The sequence below is a fragment of the Buceros rhinoceros genome, unplaced genomic scaffold, assembly GCF_000710305.1.
Source record: "Buceros rhinoceros silvestris isolate BGI_N320 unplaced genomic scaffold, ASM71030v1 scaffold6507, whole genome shotgun sequence".
NCBI classification, from domain to species: domain Eukaryota; kingdom Metazoa; phylum Chordata; class Aves; order Bucerotiformes; family Bucerotidae; genus Buceros; species Buceros rhinoceros.
The window spans coordinates 96,757-114,861 of NW_010423871.1; the positions used below are offsets into that span (position 1 = coordinate 96,757).

Sequence of the window (18,105 nt, forward strand, 5' to 3'; positions counted from 1 at the left end):
CATAAAGATGTTTTAATGATTTGCACGTGTACATACACAGTCATATACTTTGAATTTAGGCATCTCATTAATCTCACTTTTTCTGTTCTTCGTAACTTTTTCAATTATTTTTTCCACTCACTGTGGCGGTATCAATGATTGTTTTCTCTCTTCCTTCGATATCTTCATCATCTTCTTCATCACTAAAGTCTGCAGCTGCATTTTCAAGAAACTTGAAGGTCTCTAGCAGAGAGGCAGAGTCAGTCAATTCAGGTTTCCTAAACAACAACAATAACCACCATCATGAATCAAAAGAAATCATAGCAAAGTCACTTTTGCAATTCCCAGTCTGTTCTGTATTATGATGTCCAACAACATGTGAGACTAAAATAAGCCTACAGGTAAAAATAGACTATTACAGGTTAAAACATTTGTGGATAAGAACCCTAAATATTATCCATAAACTATCTTCTTAGAACCAACAATTATTCTTCACCTGGCTGCAGTTACCAGAACAGACACTTCAATTTTTTATTTGAAAAGCATTTTAAAGCAACATTCATCTGATATGTGCCCAAAAGCAACATCAATACTGATACACCATCACTGAAAACCTCAGCAACAAGGACATGAGTTACAGCTACTGAATTGGCTTTGCACATGTACATCAGAGTACAGAAACACTTTGCAGCTGCTATCTGACATCCCTCATCTTGCTGCAAAATATCAGACCCTAGATCCATCACCCATTAACTTTCGAGATGTGGTAAATTTGCCACTATAAAACAATATAATGGGAAAATATCAGTGATGACTAAATATTGTTTATGTAGACGTTAACATTAAACAAATATGGAAATGGATAAAGATCAGGTAAAATTATGACTGCACTGGCACAAATCCAGGAAGTGCTTCAGAACAGGAAGTGTAAGGGTTGTCATATTAACAGCTGAAGAGGAAGAACCCAAGAAGTGTTGGACCATCATCAAAATTCTGATGAAAGTACAATTAAAGCAATCCTAAATTAACAACACTTTGTTTCCTATGCAAAGGCACTTTGTTTTCTCCCTCAATCCCTCAAAGTGGATAAAAAAAATTCAGTTTGAATTGTAATCACTTCCAGTAAAACCTTGTACATTCTTTATAAAACTTTACAGCAAAGACAAGCTTTATTGTTTTCTTACCTTTAATCAGTAGTCTGTTTTTCATAGTTCATCACTAAATGCACGTCATCTTGATTTTCACAACCACTGAAACAATAGAAGTCTCCCTCTCTCTCTGTTTTTCAGAAGTGTAGCTCTGAATAGTCTTGTACAGTCATCCTTACTACTAGCGAGCACCTTGCGAACACTACATTTTGTTTCTGCTATGACCCATTTCGAAAGGTTCGCTCAGCTAGCAAGCCTACAGAGCAAGGCCTTTTCAACTCCCTGCAGTTTAAACACCTGACTGTCCATCCAGCACCCATTTGCTCCAGTGTTTCTTCATAATACTCTTCAAAGATACGTTATAGGAAACATCCACGGGTAAAAACTCTGATGTGTAATAAGGAGTGATAAGCAGCACACTTCCTTCTTTTCGCAGTCTCTGTTTAAGCAGTTCTATGATTACATGACAACAACTAGCAGGAGTGGTTTCTTTACAGCCCAGATATATCTGCATCTCATTAAGACAATTTGCTATTCTATTTTTTTCATTTACTTATTTATACAGCTAAAAATAGCAATAAGAATGTCACCTGCCCTTAGAAATTCCACACACTGTATATCATGGTATATTATGGTGCTGTATGTTTTCATGGTCACCAGTTTTACCGACAATCTCAAACATGCTTCCTACATGCCTTTCTTCCTGCAGTATTTGGACCCTCTTCTTTCTACCACAAACCTGAATGTACTCTGTAATATTTTCCTTTTTCCTTAAGTAATCACTACTTTGGCAGACTATAATACTTCGTGAATGTGTAGTAATAACGTACATTTTCACAGAAATCCTACGGTACTATTATTTTGCTGTTTCCAATATACAAATCTGGATAAGACGAAACTTGTAATGTGCTTTATTTGACTAACTCCTTCAGTTTCACCAAATCCTGTGTATCCTGGTCAACTTTAGAGGGGACTAAATCTTCCAACCATAATGTTATTTGTTTTTTCCTCTCTATTTTGCCATGCAAAAACCTGCCATGTAAAAACATCATGTCTGCCGATCTATATTAGCCACCATCAGACATGCTACAGTAAACAGCAACGTATGAACTAATACCAAACACAGAATAAAATCTGAAGCAACAGAACTTATTAGGAGACAGGTATCTTCCTACAGGTACACGTATTCACAGTAATTCATACCTAGATTCGGTTCTGTACTCATTTGATCTTAAATCAGGCTCTCTCACACTGAAGTTCAAAGAGGTCTTATCTTTAAGTCACTGGTCTGATTTCAACTATCATATTAATTGTTACATACTTTAGTGGGCAGGATATATACATAATTGTGTGTCTCCATTTACACAGGGGAGTAAAATGCATCTCGTTCTTTGGAAAACACAGTAATTTATCATGTATTTCAAAACTCCACAGTACAAAAATGTACAAAGTCAGTACCACAGAAGATTATTTTTGCTAAGGCACAACTTCCAAGAAAGAATTCATAAGAGAAAAAAGTGACAGAATATTTAACCTATTTAAAAGTTTTACAGGGAAAAGAAGCTTAAACCTGACAGGCTGATTGGCTATACTGTACACCAATACACTTTACAGGAAATCAAAAGTAACCCAATAATTCTAGCTAGTTTTCATCTAGCTATTTTTCATCCTTCAGCAGCACATAAACATAGTGCATTTTAGGTATTACTGACAGCATGAACACTTGGGATTTCTGTAAAATGTACTGAGAAAACGCCTAGCCTTAGCTAATTTGTTACATACTTTGATGTCAATTTAAAACTTGCTTGTTTCATTATTTTCCATCTGTTTAGCTTGTTTCTCATACAGGGTCTTTCACAAAGCAAACAGAAAAGCAGAAGAGGCAAAAGTATATTCAGAGACAGGGTATACAATAAATGTCTTTTTTTCTAAAATGGAATTTAAAGTAACACTACTCAACATTTTCAGGGCTTTTGTAGTCTAGAATCTTTAAAAAAAAAAAAAAGGTGAAAACAACAGAATGGAGCTCCAAAGGCAGGACTGATACATGAACTACAGTTCATGTATTACAGGCATGAGCGAGGCAAGACTATGACAAGGATGGGGGCAAACAAATGGAGACCAAAAAAACCAAAAGAAGTCTCAGAAAGGACAATTCCTCTTTACTGGACTGTCCTGAATCAAAACCTATATAAGGGAGAAGATAATTTTTAAAATGCAAGCACTTAGGTGTTGCTTTTTGCTTCTTCTGCAGCCACAATGTCTAAAGAAAAACTGCTAGGAAAGAACAAGCCAGAAAACCCAGACACCAGGAGCAGCTACAAAAGCTGCCAAAGCAGAGCATAAAGCAACCAGATTTTGGCAGGACTTCCTCACCCTTGTGCTCCTCAGCTGCTTGTTATGAATCTCTTCCCCACTGCTCCTTCCTCAACCACGCTCTGCCACAGCACCCTTGCACAGTTTTCCCCACAGCACATAACCTTGCCCTGTTTCCTGGAGGGCTGCAGCCCAGTTGACTTACCACTTCCTAACCAAACCTAAATAAAAATTTAAAAAAAATCATTTAACCATGATAACATCTTCTATCAGATACTGTTAATGCTGTTACATCTTCCCCTCCAACAGCCCTATCCAATTAGTCAGGAAAGCCTTTGGGACAGAGAGACTACCTGCTACTCATGTCTGCATATGATTAAGTACAACAGGACTAACTGCTCGTCACAAGCTTAACAAGTACTGTAAGTGAAGTACAGCTACACTAATGCTCCTGGATTTTCCGTCTTACTAACAGATGGGCAGTGCGCAGATTTCGTGAATATTACTCTTGACACAGGGAACTTCCGATCCCCAAAGATAAGACATTTTTTCCTGTTTAAAATACAAAATTCTTGTTACAAATGCACTGGTAACTGAAGTACTTAACTCCCTTAAAGAAACATAAACCTGATATCACATGAATATTTTCCTCCTCAGGAGAAGCGTCCATAATTTTCTGCAGCTGTAACTGCCCTGAAAATCTCAACCCAACTTGCATTTTACAGGCTGTTTAGTTATTCAAATTTGTCTTAAATCCTTGGCCTCTTTAAGACTAGAAATAGTATCTTCCCATGAAATCTAGAAATACGATTTGTGGTTATTCCACATGTACTACACTATTTAAAGCAAGTGTTGGCTCTAGCTGGGCCTCAGCAGGCCATACAGCAAACTCTTTACTTGTCTTGAGCCATGTCACTGTTGGGCAGAAAGCATTTTGTGTAAAAAACCACTTGGCCCTGATATCAAAATATTAGCAGCTTTACAAAATGTATAGCGTTCAGTTGGCTCTCAACATTTAATATTCAGGATCTTGACATAAATCTTGTTTCTTACTGAGTGAAAAGTAGAAACTATAATCCTATAGGAAAGGTGAAGTCATTATGTGGCAGCTAAAAGAGCACACTGATGAATCCTCTCCTGCTCCCAACACGATCCAGACCATTTCATATTGCAAAGTTTAACAGACTAAAGCCACATAACAGAGATTCATTTTCTTTGTAACCAGCACATTCAATATTTCTATCATTACCTTCTTCTTTGTTAATAATAACTCTTCGGAGTCTGTGGTCACATCCAGGGAGACTCTCATAAACTTCTCACATAAACTGCCCAACCACAAGTTGGGCATTAACCGCCCATTAACCGCCTTGGTCTAACTCACTCCCCCAAAGGAAAAAGTAGAGAGTTTTGTTTGTTCTTTGCTTTATCCAAGACATACACAAGTTATCTTAAATAAAACCATATTTTATTGACAAATTCAGAAGCAGGAAGAAATACCACAGCAAAGTTAAATAAACACAAGTTCAGCTTAGGCTGAGAAATGTTTCTGGGGCCCTGCACAGGAAAAACCTTGCTATGCCCAGTATTCAAAGAGCTATTCTAGCATACTTTTTCTCAAGCCATTTTCTTTGGCTCAGTCTCTTCCCACTATCAAACTGTGCTATGCAAGGTCATAAGTTTTATCAATTCCCCATAGAATTTAGATATGTCGTGTTTTAACACAGTCTTTTCAATGCGGCTAGCTGAGTTCTTTTGAATCAGGCGCAGTAAATAAATGCATGCAAATTCATCCTTTCTGTAGGGACTGTCTTTAAGAACAGTTTGTTAAATCTTCAATACTGTGCAAAATCTTTCAAAATGCAGCATAGAAAATATCAGAATAATAATTTATAAAATTATGGAACTTATAATCATCAAATTTTACACACAAGGAACATGGGGCAGACTAGACAGTCTGTAACAACCTTTGAAACCTCTTATGAATTCACATCACACAATGCAAAAGCCAGTGCAATACATACTACAACTGGTAAAAGCAACACTTACAAAATGGTTTGAATGTAACTTGAATCGCTAAAGAGTGCCATTTAAGAAAGTAAAGGCCACTGCTATCATCAAATCTGGTAAGATAACTATAATATGTCAAACAAGCTTTTTAAAGACTAAAAATAAAAATTAAATTCAATATTTGAAAACTAAAGTAACTTTTAAAAGTTATTTCTCCATTCACCTCCTCTCTCTTTGCTTCTCTCTCTCCCACTACAAAACTCTCTTTCCCCCCCTTCCCTCTGCACCATGAGTGTTACATGACATTTCCAAGCAGTGTCCCTCCAATCCTTAAGCCATAAATCTGTGACAATGAAATGAAAAGAGTGGTCCATTGGTATTAATTTCTTCACAGAAAACCCCAATTTATCTTCTTTTCTTTTTTGCCCCTGCTTTAATGCATCTGTTGAAAGTGTCCAGGTCTGGCCTAAATCAGGTATCTTTCAAATCCCTGTCAGGTCACTGTAAGATGGAGGCAGGGACAAAAACCACCACTTACAGGAATAAGGCAATTACTTTTTGTAATTCAGTATTTTAGTCTCGCATACTATTTTGGAGATCATTTTCATGGCAGATGCTACCTCAGGTTGTTAAACTCAAGAGATCTTTTCCCAAATAAACCATTTTATAAGCTAGTCAACACACAACATTCATCAGCCAATATGCAGCATTTTCATTGCATGGATCAGTGTTAATGTGATTTAGAGAAGCAAAAGAGTTATTTAAGTCCTTCTGGTATAGAAAGACAGAAGTGTTAGTTGGAATGATTTGTTGTACATCGAAAGATAAGGTCTTCAAAATGTTTCATTTTAATCTTTAGATCTGCTCTCAGATGTTGAGGTTTGATGCCTTTTTACTCATGTCAGGTACAGGCAGTGGAAGCCATATGTGGTTCAATAGGGAAAAAAAGAGCAGTAGGATCAGTTTCAGAGAGGGACTGATACATCATTCAGGATCATCTTTCTTTAAAAAAATTCTATTGGCTATTTAAACATAGTTCTAATGAGCAAATCCTCAGAAAGAAATCAGATATTTTGTCGATATTGCTTTTATATATACAGTCATCCATATGCTTGGTATAGGATTACATATACATACATACGCTCAGTATACCCTCACTCTCCAGTTCTAGTCCTTTACTGTACTTGCTTCTACTCACATCAATGGTAGTCAAATACACACCTTCAAGAAGGTAAACTAATTTGACTGTTTAGGTAAACAGTCAGTAAGAACAGGTGGTAAGACAAAACTATTAAAAATGAGGTAATAAGTGAACTGAGGATACTTAAATACTCTCATGTTTTTAAGGCTACAAGCGACATTTGAAGGCAGCTTTCATTTCTGTTGCAGTTTCTTGGGGGAAAGCCCCCATTCTTCCCACTGCAGGTGTTAAGAATTTCAAACATTATTATAAAGTTATTATTTTAGTATCTATTTTTGAGTCCAGTCATGCCAAATGGTACTTATCTTTTGTAATGCAAGTGAGCTGATTGAAGAAACTGAAAACATATTCCCTTTTAAGTTCCATGAAATAAGTGGAAACAGGACTATATCTATTTCAGGTTATCGTATTAACATTTCACTTATGCAATCAAAATCTTGCTGGGTGCATTCAAAATCCACATGATGTCTTGAGTGCTAAAGTTTTCAAGATGATCTGTACATTAGCAAATAAATAGGCAATGTAAGAATGCAAGTTTAGCCACAGATGTCGCAGCTAGACAGGCTACTTCACCTAATAGCAAGAAGAGAAAGAAGAGAAACTGATTTGTCTTTAAAAGACTTTCAGACTAAAGTAATTTGTTCATCGCTATACGAAAGGAAGAAAAAAACAAGGGGGGGAGGAGTAGTTATCTGATGTAACTGTAACACTCTAAGATACACAAAATTAAACTAAGAGGTATGAGGGACCAGATAGCAATTTTCTTAAATAACTAGAGTCTAGAAGAATTCAAGTTACGTATTGACCGCCGCAAATAAATATTATTCCCTTAAGTATTTGCGCTGCAGTAACGTCATGGTTTAAACCCAGCTGACAACCAAGCACCACACAGTCACTCCATCTCTCCAAAAGGGGAGAATACAACAAAAGGCTTAAGGGTCAAGAGGAAGGACAGCGAGGGCTCACTTCAGCAATTATCGTCATGGGCAAAAGACAGACCTGATTTGGGGAAACAAAATCAATTTAATTTAATTAACTAAATCACTACCAAATCACCAGTCAATCACTGGTCCAATCAGAGTAGGACACTGAGAAAAACAACAGCATCTTAAACACATCTACCCCTTCACCCTCCCCTCTTCACCAGGCCCAGCTTTGCTACCTACTCCCCTCCACAAGGCGCAGGGGGAGCAGAAAATGGAGGGTTGCAGTCAGTCCCAGTTCTCTCCATGCTGTTTCTGCTGCTCACTCTTCAAGGGAAACACTGCTCACAGTTCTACCTTGGGGCAACGTGGTGTTCCTCCCACAGAGGCCAGTCCGCCACAAACTCATCCAGCTACCCAGGGGGTCTTCCACCAGCAGCGGTTCTCCCATCAATGAACTGCTCCAGTACAGGTCTCCTTCAAAGGCATGACCTTTTTCAAGATCAACTGCCTGCCCCAGCAAGAGCCTCTCCACGGGCTTCAAACAGATCTTCTCTTCACCGGTGATCTTTGAGGACTGCAAGGGCTCAGCCTGACATCTTGCCATGGGCTGAAGTGAAATAGCTGCTCTGCAGTGCCTCCCTGACCCCTTCCTCACTAACCTGGGTGACTGCACAGTTCTCTGCCCCTCTATCCTACCCCCTCAAAAGCAAAAGAGAGCTCCCAAAACAAACCCCCACACCAGTTTCCCATCTTAAACATATTTATTTGCAGAGTTGCTTAGCTCAGCCTTGGCCAGAGGTGGGGCCAAACTGGAGCTGGGGGAAGCTTTCCCTGAAGCTTCTTACAGGGGCCACTCCAGCAAAAACTGCAACACACACAAACCAGCAGCCCCGTCCCCCACTAACGAACCTAATCCAAATACAAACCCAACTCAAGTAACTACCGTATGCTTCTACGTACCAAAGTGAACAGTCACAATAATCACAGCAAACATCCTCACCAGCCTTTCCCATAAAAAGGCTGGACCAGCTGTCAATATCACAGCACTGAGCATCCAAACCCCAGCTGCTGAAGTAGGAGTAACAGACAACAAGGTATAACTGGTACCACAGACAAGTTCTGGTGTAACAGAAAACTTGTAAAAATTTGTAAAAGGTGTAGTGAACTGAGCAGAGGAGGAATATCCTCTCTACCCACCACAATGTACACACTTCGCATGTCTCTGGGGTCAGAGGTAAAATGACAGGGTGTTTACCCTTATAACGATCAAAAGTACTTCCAAAAACAAAAAAAAAAGAAGAAAAAGTGTGGTTGTCTGCTGTTGTCAGACGTACAGTCAGAAGTATTGCTGAAGGAGGCTGAGTAGCAGCCACAAGTACTGTACATGTATTAATGGGCTTACACAAAAATCATGCTAAAAACCAGACTGTGTTGAGAAGTATGTTAGCTCTTCCATCCTTTAACTGGAATTTCTCTCAGTATCAATTTTTTTTTCTCCACCACTTTCATTTCTCTGAGAAAGTATTGGTTGATTACCAATAAATGACAGTCAAAACATAAAGGAAGTTTTGTTTCCTGTTACCCCCTTTCTCCTCCCGAAGAGGTAACCATATGGTAGCTTAAAAGCACCAAATACCAGTTTGTTACTTTGGAATTTATCACGGCTGTTCAGCTGTACAGAAGGCAGTTTAACCAACTTGTTCTTTCTGCATTTTACAGGGCTATATGGAGAAATCTTTAAGGAAATTTAAAGCTCATGTGTCTTTCATTTTCCTGTTCCTGAAATGCATCATTGCATCCACTTTCTTTCTCTTTCACTGTGCCATTTTCCTCCCTATTGCACATTATCTTCATCACATTCACCCACATTCTTTCCAAACTCCTATTGATTTGTCTTCCTTATTTCTCACCCACAAGCCTTCACTTTACTCAATCCCCACTTCTCAATCCTCCTTTACTCAATCCTCCACTTCTCACATTCTTCCTTTCATGAAAACTGCCTTAAAATTCACAGTCGTAGCTGGGTGCACATTATTATCCAGTTCTCCCAAGATCAGACAAATCAAACGTTCTGTGCGCTGTGTTTGCTCACTTTAATGGAAGTATTCCTTGTTAGACTAGATTCATTTCCATGCATTACATTTTGTCCATCACTCTGCTCTTCAAATGTAACTAAAACACCTTCAGGCTGACCACAAGTCTCAGACTTGCTAATGAACATTTGACATCAATGAATGTCTTAAACCACAAAATTTGCCAAACTGCATTGACCTGTGCAGTTCATCTGCCTCTGTGATGACAGCAAAGCTTTCTCCTACAAAGAGGTTCACTGTACTCACACAGCCACAGAGCATCTTCTATCTGCATTTTAGTTTGAAGCTGTCCCAGTCCCTGGTGGTCCTGGCAAACACACACATATGTCCTTAAACTTCCTGGGATTGCACTAAAGTTTTGGATGGTTTCTTTTTCTTTGAATCTCTCACTGTAGCTATCCTCCTCTACCACTACTGAACTGCAGGCACTTGTTCATCACGCTCCTTCCAACCGTATTATAAGCTTGCTGTGGCCCAAATCCTCTTCTCACTTTACATGCACGATAGGAATAACAAGAGGCTGATAAAAGAACTGCCAACCTTTTTGTCCTGCCCAGTAAGCAGCCTAGCACTGGGGCTTCAAAGAAGCCCGCACCTTGACTATGAGCCAGAACTTCACTGAGCCATCTAAATTTTTTCCAGTTCTGCTAACTGGATAAAAAAGTGTTGAATTCAGTTTTCAAACACTCAGTAAGAATTCCAACTGGGATAAGGAGGAAGATCCATGTTTCTTAAATCTTAGCCACCTATTCAATGCTAACACATCTGTTTAAGTGATGCTGACAATGGTCGAGGCAGGTAACAGGTAAGTATGAGCTAACTGAGAACATCTCATTTCTAATTTCCCATCTGCCATAAGGCTGCACCTTGAAATCTCACAAGCAAGCAACAATGCAGTAGGGAGGAGGTGAACAGTGCCACGTGCCACAGAAACAGTGCGAGGTAACCTTTTACAGTATCCAGTAGCTCAAAATGAAATAGCTGTTAAATAACAGGCAGTCTCTGCCAGAAAATCACTCAATGCTTCCTTCATGGAAATTTGAAAGAGATTGTTTGACAGTGTATTTGAAACACCCAGAAGAATCACAGTATTGAATTTATACTTACATATATTGAATATATATATACACTAGTCTTGTACTTGGATTGACTAAGGAACTTCAGTAAAATCTCAGCTTTTTCCTCTCACTGAGGGAGATCTCAGTGGGCTTGCACAAACTCAAAACCACCCATGAAGACTGATGTGACTATGTTGAACAAGATCACTGTAAAATCCTGGAGGTCCCTTCTCACACATCTTGTACCAAAACACTCCCCTATCTAATAGAGTCTGCCATCTTATGCATCACAACTGATACAAAAACAGTTTCTCAAAGCTGGTAGCCTACAAAGTGTTAAACCTAGTATCAGACCTACCCAGAAAACAAGCAGATAGGAAAGAAATGAAAATGCATCCAAACTGCTGTATCGAAATCACTGTCCAACCATTTCATCCAATAACTACCTTATAACTATATCCACCTGTTTCAAAACTGAAGTAAATACATTTGAAGTGTAAGAAGAGGAGCTTTATTTAGCCACGTCCCTTCAGCAATCAAACTAAAATTATTATTGTAATCAATCAAGCATTCCTTGTTCTTCAAAAAACAAAGCTGCTGTACATCAATGATGTGCCTTGTCAACTACATAGCAGTACAATATATTTCAGTAGCTTGTGAGTTCTCTCATACATGCAAATTTTTCACCTCACAGCATTACTTTTTATTACGTAACAATGAACTTCTGCCCTGACGTAACTTGTTGGCTGGAAGTTACCGCAGCTATCTCCTGAGTATACTGAAATTTTACAAACGCTTTTAAAAAGACAGAATGTGTCACATAACATTAAATCTTAGAAAACAAAGGTCTTGAGTTTTGCCTCATCAGTATTGAAAAGCAAAGAAGTGGGAGAATCTTTGAGGAAAGCTGTTCTTGCTGACGCAGTACAAACTACTGGGAACTGCTACCTCATGTATTGCTCAAACAATTCTGCATCGCTTTCATCATTTTTCACATCTCGCAACTATGATATCTTAAATAAGAACTAACATTGTTTTCCAGAAGCCTCTCCAGTGAAGTTTCAGATTTAACCCTTTTTTTAAAAAAAAAAGTCTGCATGGAAAAGAGAACAGAAAAAAGCCTCTTATGTTTTCAACATTGCTTAAAAGCAAAAGCAAGAACAATAAGCTTTTACTCTCCTTGACAGACTTTTCACAGTATCAGAAATATTGAAAGACAGAAATTAATACCTTACATTCCAGTCACGTTTACATATGTACAGACGCTGGTGAAAAATCAAAAACTTGCAGTAATCCGAATGTAAAAAGTGACTTTGTTTTTCAGATCCAGTTAAAAAATCCTGTATCTCATATAGATCATCACGTCATAGTCAGCACAGACCAGGAGAGCAAAGCCTATAATCAATATGATAAGGTTTCCAGCTATACAAACAAACCATCAACTTGAAACAATGCTGACCTCTAACCACTTCACAATCTTAATCTCAGAGGCTTGATCTGACCTTGTGCTGTCATCCAACTGAAAAAAAGGGTGAAAAAAACCCCAAACAAAACCTTACAGTGCTTTTAAGCTGTGAATCTTGAGTTACATCCATACTTACTAGTTAGAATTGCTCTCATCTCCAACTAGAGAAAAAAATCCTGAAATCTTCTCAGTAAACAAAAATGTGTTCTACACCATTCAGTGAATTTATGTAGAAAGATAACAGTGTTATCTTGATGCTTACCCAATCATTGCGTTTTCTTTAATCTGGCTCTCTGTGCCATTTACCACTGCCTCTTGATTTCTGTTTTCCTTCTCTGAAGCATCATTTGAGAGGCCCAATAAAGCCCGCACTCGTTTTGACTTCACATCCAATATCGTGTCAGTGTAGCCCACTTCTTGTAGATACCTGCAGGAACAGAACTCATGCTAATCTTCCATTTATATCTCACTTATTCAAAACACTACATTAAAACTTCTCCCTAAACTCATCTTCAAACCCTTAGCTTAGCAAAGCGTGGTGCTGTGCTAATGAAACATACTTATAAGTCATCCTGTACCAGCTGCAGAGGGATCGCCTCTTGCAGTACCAGCCTCTACAGTCACTGGAGGGGGGGGAGGGGGTCGGAATCAAAGAGCCTAGCAGTCAGAGGTTATACAATACGTTATTCATTCAATTACTAAAATGCATGGAAAAAGCACTTTCTACTAAAATATTTACAACTGGCTGATAAAAATGACCTGAGTTGTATGTACAACATGGCCACTTTATACTTCAACATATGGAAACAACACATGAAGCCTTATAAGAAGTATCAGCTATGTCCCTTATGTAAACATTATTAGAAGCTAGAAAAGAGAGGGAATAAAAAAGAATTTTGTAGCTGTAGCTACTACTAAGAGTTGTTATTTATAACGCACTAGGTTTGATCTTGTCTCATCAAATCTTTGTCTTGGGTTTTCCTTTTTCTGCAATGGATCTGCAAAATACTCTTTTTTGTGCATATAAGGGCTGGGCAGCGAGAATCCTGGACTAGCTTGTACAAAAACCTCAAGATCTAAAGTTGGCTTTTTTATCAATAAACCATATTGCCTTTGGGAGAAACAGGGGGGAAATAATGATTTCAAAAAAGTAAAAATCAGTCTCTGACCTTTCCTCTAGAGTATGGAGTAATAGCACTGTCTTCTCAGCAGCACTGGACTGATTAAATGGTCAATACCCTAGAGTACTCTAAAGAGGGGAAATGCTATTTTACAATAAAAGCTGTCACAAATCAAGGACATGCACTTTTCCTGCAAGAATAAACCCCTCCAATTACTTAATGATATTCTCCACATATCCACATCAGGAGAGAAATACTGATTGCTGGCTATATAAAAATCAAACAAGTCCCCTCCACAAAACCAAGTCTGTCAGTAACATGCACTCTGTATTCAGCACTGTGTCAGTTATTTATGAATTGTGCTGAGAAGGAATGACTTGTCTTCAAAATCACTGATCCAAGTCAGGATCACTTTATTTACATTTATTCAACACACAGGCAAAGATTTGAGCTCTTGCAAAAGAAAGGTATGTACAAGCCATCCAACAAACAAATTTAACTTTTGTATAATTCCTTGGAAAAAGGTCCTTTAATACAAGCTCCAGACTGTGTGCCTCTGATTTCATTTAATCCTTTGTAAAACACCAAAAAAAAAAAAAATTCGAAAGGAAAAGTTTTGCTTGTTGATTAGACAACTTCAGAATCCAACTACTAGCACAGGGCATGAGGCAAATGCATGAAAAAAACCACATGGAGTCACTATGATTAGAGGCCTTTAAGAGACCTCTTCAATTTAAACCAAGGGTTGTAGCAAAGGCAAAAAAAAAAACCCCACACAAAAATGTGACCACATACCTTGGAAATTAACTAACTCATTACGACCACAATTCAGAAAATAATTTAGATTAACAGACATTTTCTTCATCGAGATGAACTGAGAATTGGAAGACTTCTAGTCTAACCTTCTGGATATTAGTCTTAGATATTGCCTGCACCTGAGGCAGACCAAAGAAGAAATTATCCCTTTTTTTTTTTATTTTACATAGATCTTAACAGAATTACTTGTGCGTATTGTTTTATTGCAAAAGGAACTACCAAGTGTCACGCCCCACTGTTCTGCCAAGCAGATTGTTTTATGATACTTGGTGAAAGAAAAGCAAAGGAGTTAAGTGTTTGTGATTTGACAAAGCTGCTCATCTGAAGTTCCGAAATACTGAATTTTTCCAAAAACCTAGGAAAAGGCAGAAGCTGAATGAACTTCATCACACACACCAACTTTTTGTGAAAGAAAATCTAACAGCAAAAAAATCAAATAGCACCATCATCACATTTCATTACTAGATTCTTTCTCTTCCATTCATTATCCGAGTCCTTTTGTCAACACTTACTGTCTCAGCAGCTGTCGTCCTTGTTTCCATATTAGCTGACTGTTCTGTTGTGGCTGAATTTCTGTTTCATTCCCTTCATCTGGAAAAGATTATTTAATTACGAACATTTTTTTCTTGTCCTACTTTTGAAAAAGATGTCCATCCACTTGAAAAGATAAATGTGATTTGACTTTAAATGATTAGGAATGGTTTAATAACAAAATAAAAGATTCAAAAGAGCCAATAATCAATTAAGAGAGGAAAAAATGCACATAGCACGTAACTCTAGTACTAAAGAAGTAACTGTACTACTAACTGTAGCACTTAAAAATTGTCAGGTACATCCTAGCATACGAGAGCAAGTTCCACTAGCCACCCGTGCCTTCCCTTCTGTCTCACATCCAAAAGCCTCATATTATTCCTTTTTCTTTAAGGACACACAATCACATAGACAATCTGGAGTTCCATTTCTGCATTTACTTGCCAATATAGTTGCTTCTTATAATTTAAGCTTGAATACAAACATCTTTAACTGCTAACGGTATCAAACTGAACTGCAGCATGATATCTACTTACAACTTACTGTCCAACCAATCTCCTTAGTGTTTGATTGATCAACGTAAAACCAACAGACCTACTCACATCAACTTCAAATTCATCCATATTTGTATTAGTTTTATGGAAGGAAAAAAATATGACAGGAGTTGTTTGTTTATTTTTTTTATCCTGAAAAGCTGTTCAAATTTTTTCACCCCATTTTCCACAACCATAATTTTGTTTTCAAACAGTACTACTCCAGGAAAATCCACCAAAAAAAAAAAAAAAAAATTTTGTGTGGCCACTTTGTTGAGAAACCTAACTGAACACTGGCAACCAACAGCTACACATTTATTCTATATATAGGTTCATACTACATGATGGTGGTTTTTTCCCCCTTCTCCAGGAGATACACAAGCATATGCTTCCCAAGAGAAAAGATCTTTGTTTATTATCTGTGAAAGTCTCTACAAAACCTGAAACCCTTGTGATCCAAACACTGAAGGATGAACAATCTTCTCGTATAAGCAGCAATTAAGAACCAGAAAAACCTGTGGTATAATCCCATAGGTAACTTGATATGTGATGTGGGAAAGCTATTGTCCTTACCAAGAAGTAATTTACCGTCAAACAACTTAATTAACACCACAGACAAAAACCCCACCACCCACCCAAAGAAGCTATCAAAGACCAACCAAAATTCTCATGCAAGGAGAGCCATATGAATTTTATCCATCTCAAGTTCACAGATCCATTTAACAGCAACCATAAGAAATAATCACTTGCACAACGATTTTCTGACAACAACTGAACACAGCCGGACCCAACACACAACTACCAAAGTCAGTCTATAAGAATTAAAACAACTGAGATGAATTTGCCTGAAAGTCCCTCTGAAAGCCAAAACTCTTTTCTGAAGGCATTATTAACTATATCTACAGGCAAGAATTCTCTTTTGCTTGGTCTCATCAAAACTGACGACCACTAGTGGTAACAATGATTTACAGATGAGAAGGAGCTTGCATTATGAATAAATAATTGCAGAAGATATCACAAGCAGCAAAAAAAAGAGGCATCCCTTTATCAGGAGACTGAACTCTTTCTTCTAACATGTATTACTGACTCCTCAGGAGATCATAAAAAAAATAAGGACCCGTCTGGAAGACCTGCTATGAACACCTGCATGTTTCTTTCTGGCTAGGCCGGAAAAACAGGGGCGGTGGGGGGAAAGACACGGACACACAAGTAAGTATCTATCAAAGACTTCCAAAGGAGCATGATAAAGTTTCTGTTTCAAGTGTGTATCTTTAATCAGCCCCGTTTTGATACAGAAGAAAAGAGTACATTTATGACAGCTACATATATAGAATGCAGTGGGATAAATCAGGATAATGGATTTTTAACAAAGGTAATTCCACTAATGTCCACTTTGCAGAAATAATGCCCTGGCTACAGTTCTGCTGGGCAAGGCAAACCTTGCACTACAGTCCTCAGCTGGAAACTGGAGGAACATGCTATAGCTGCATATTGAGAAATTATATAATCCAAGGACGTCTAGGATCTTGGTATGATCAGGACAGAGTTTTCTAGTGGTCCAGATAGATATTGGGGTCTTCCACTTAGTAACACCAAACTGAACTATTTCTTCATTTAAGGAAATAACCTTGATAATAATGTGAAATAAAATTTCTCAAAATTTCATTGTATCTTGGACAAAAAAAGCCTGGTGTAAAGTTTCATCATTTGGTGTGGGTTGGATTTTTTGATGGGTTTTTGTCAATGACCTTCTGAATCCAATGAGAAAAGAATTAACCATGGCAGTAAACGAGACCATCCCTTCCACAATCCAAGTGACAGAGATGAAGCCTGCAGACTTTCTGTATTATTCCTTTATGTCCAGGTGGTCCAAATTTCATTGCTGTAGTAGGAGCATCAGGGGACTGAGATATAAAAATCATCATCTATTACTTCTCCTCTCAATAGCTTGACCTATAACCAGATCCCTGTATCCCTTCTTTTTTTTCTGAGCACAGGTTAGGGAGACAGCGAGAGGGATGAAAGGAAGTAATTTAAATTCATAATTTCTCAAGTTCAGTGCTTAAAACTATTTGTGTGAAGTACGAGATGCAACCTCTAGAAAAACAAATAAGCTTTCCAGGCACCAAGGTGAAAAAACTGTCCTCTCACAGCATATCACTCAAGTTAGCTGTATGCATTTCCAATGACCATTGGAATTTTGTAAATAAATTCCCAACTCTCAAACTCTCACGTCTAATACGCACTTTCATTATTTTTCTCCTGGAATACTGTTGAGGTTATTGAACAAAAGATTATGTACTATACGTTTCATATCCTTTGCCATTCACTTTTTATCCACTGGAATTATTCAAAGATAAAAAGATTCTATAGCTATAGATCTAGAATCTCCCTGTTTCAAAACATCCATACACATCACTAAGGAAGAGAAAAATTATTCTCTCTAGGAGCTGTTCGTTACTTTGGGGTTTTTTAAATTTAAACTCGCTTGATTTATTAATGGACTCTTTCAGAGCATTAGCATATATTTTTAATTTTACAAGAGTAAAATATAGTCTTTACTAATTATCTCCATTCCCACTGCTTCCATTAAGCTGCTTATTTTATCAACACTACTCTTTCAGTATTTGCACAAACCACAGTTAAGCTTTTATGCCAGTAATGAACTCATTCTTACTAAATTCTTACCAGAATCATAGTTTGGTGGCTTCATATCTCCCTGATTCAATTCTGTGCCATATTTCAATTTATGATATTTAGCCCTGAAAGGAAAAAAGAAAAAAAAAAAACAAACACAAAACCAAACTATTAGTACATTTAAAGGGTATCTCTAAACATGTAAATATCACCTGTCTTCACTTGAAAAGCCACTCTTTTCTTCTCGGCTAGGAACAAAAGAAAGCAAACAAAT

At 37.7% G+C, this 18,105-nt stretch overlaps 1 protein-coding gene across 1 annotated transcript in view; it reads right to left on the reverse strand.

Moving 5' to 3' along the window:
* STRN (striatin, calmodulin binding protein) overlaps positions 1-18,105 on the reverse strand; it is a 54,642-nt gene that overhangs the window by 29,264 nt on the left and 7,273 nt on the right. Inside the window, exons 2-5 of the mRNA XM_010140578.1 lie at positions 17,883-17,956; positions 14,643-14,721; positions 12,456-12,620; positions 122-257 (exon numbers count right to left, since the gene is read on the reverse strand). Of these exons, the coding sequence (XP_010138880.1) occupies positions 122-257; positions 12,456-12,620; positions 14,643-14,721; positions 17,883-17,956 (454 nt within the window). The remainder of the gene's footprint in view (positions 1-121; positions 258-12,455; positions 12,621-14,642; positions 14,722-17,882; positions 17,957-18,105) is intronic.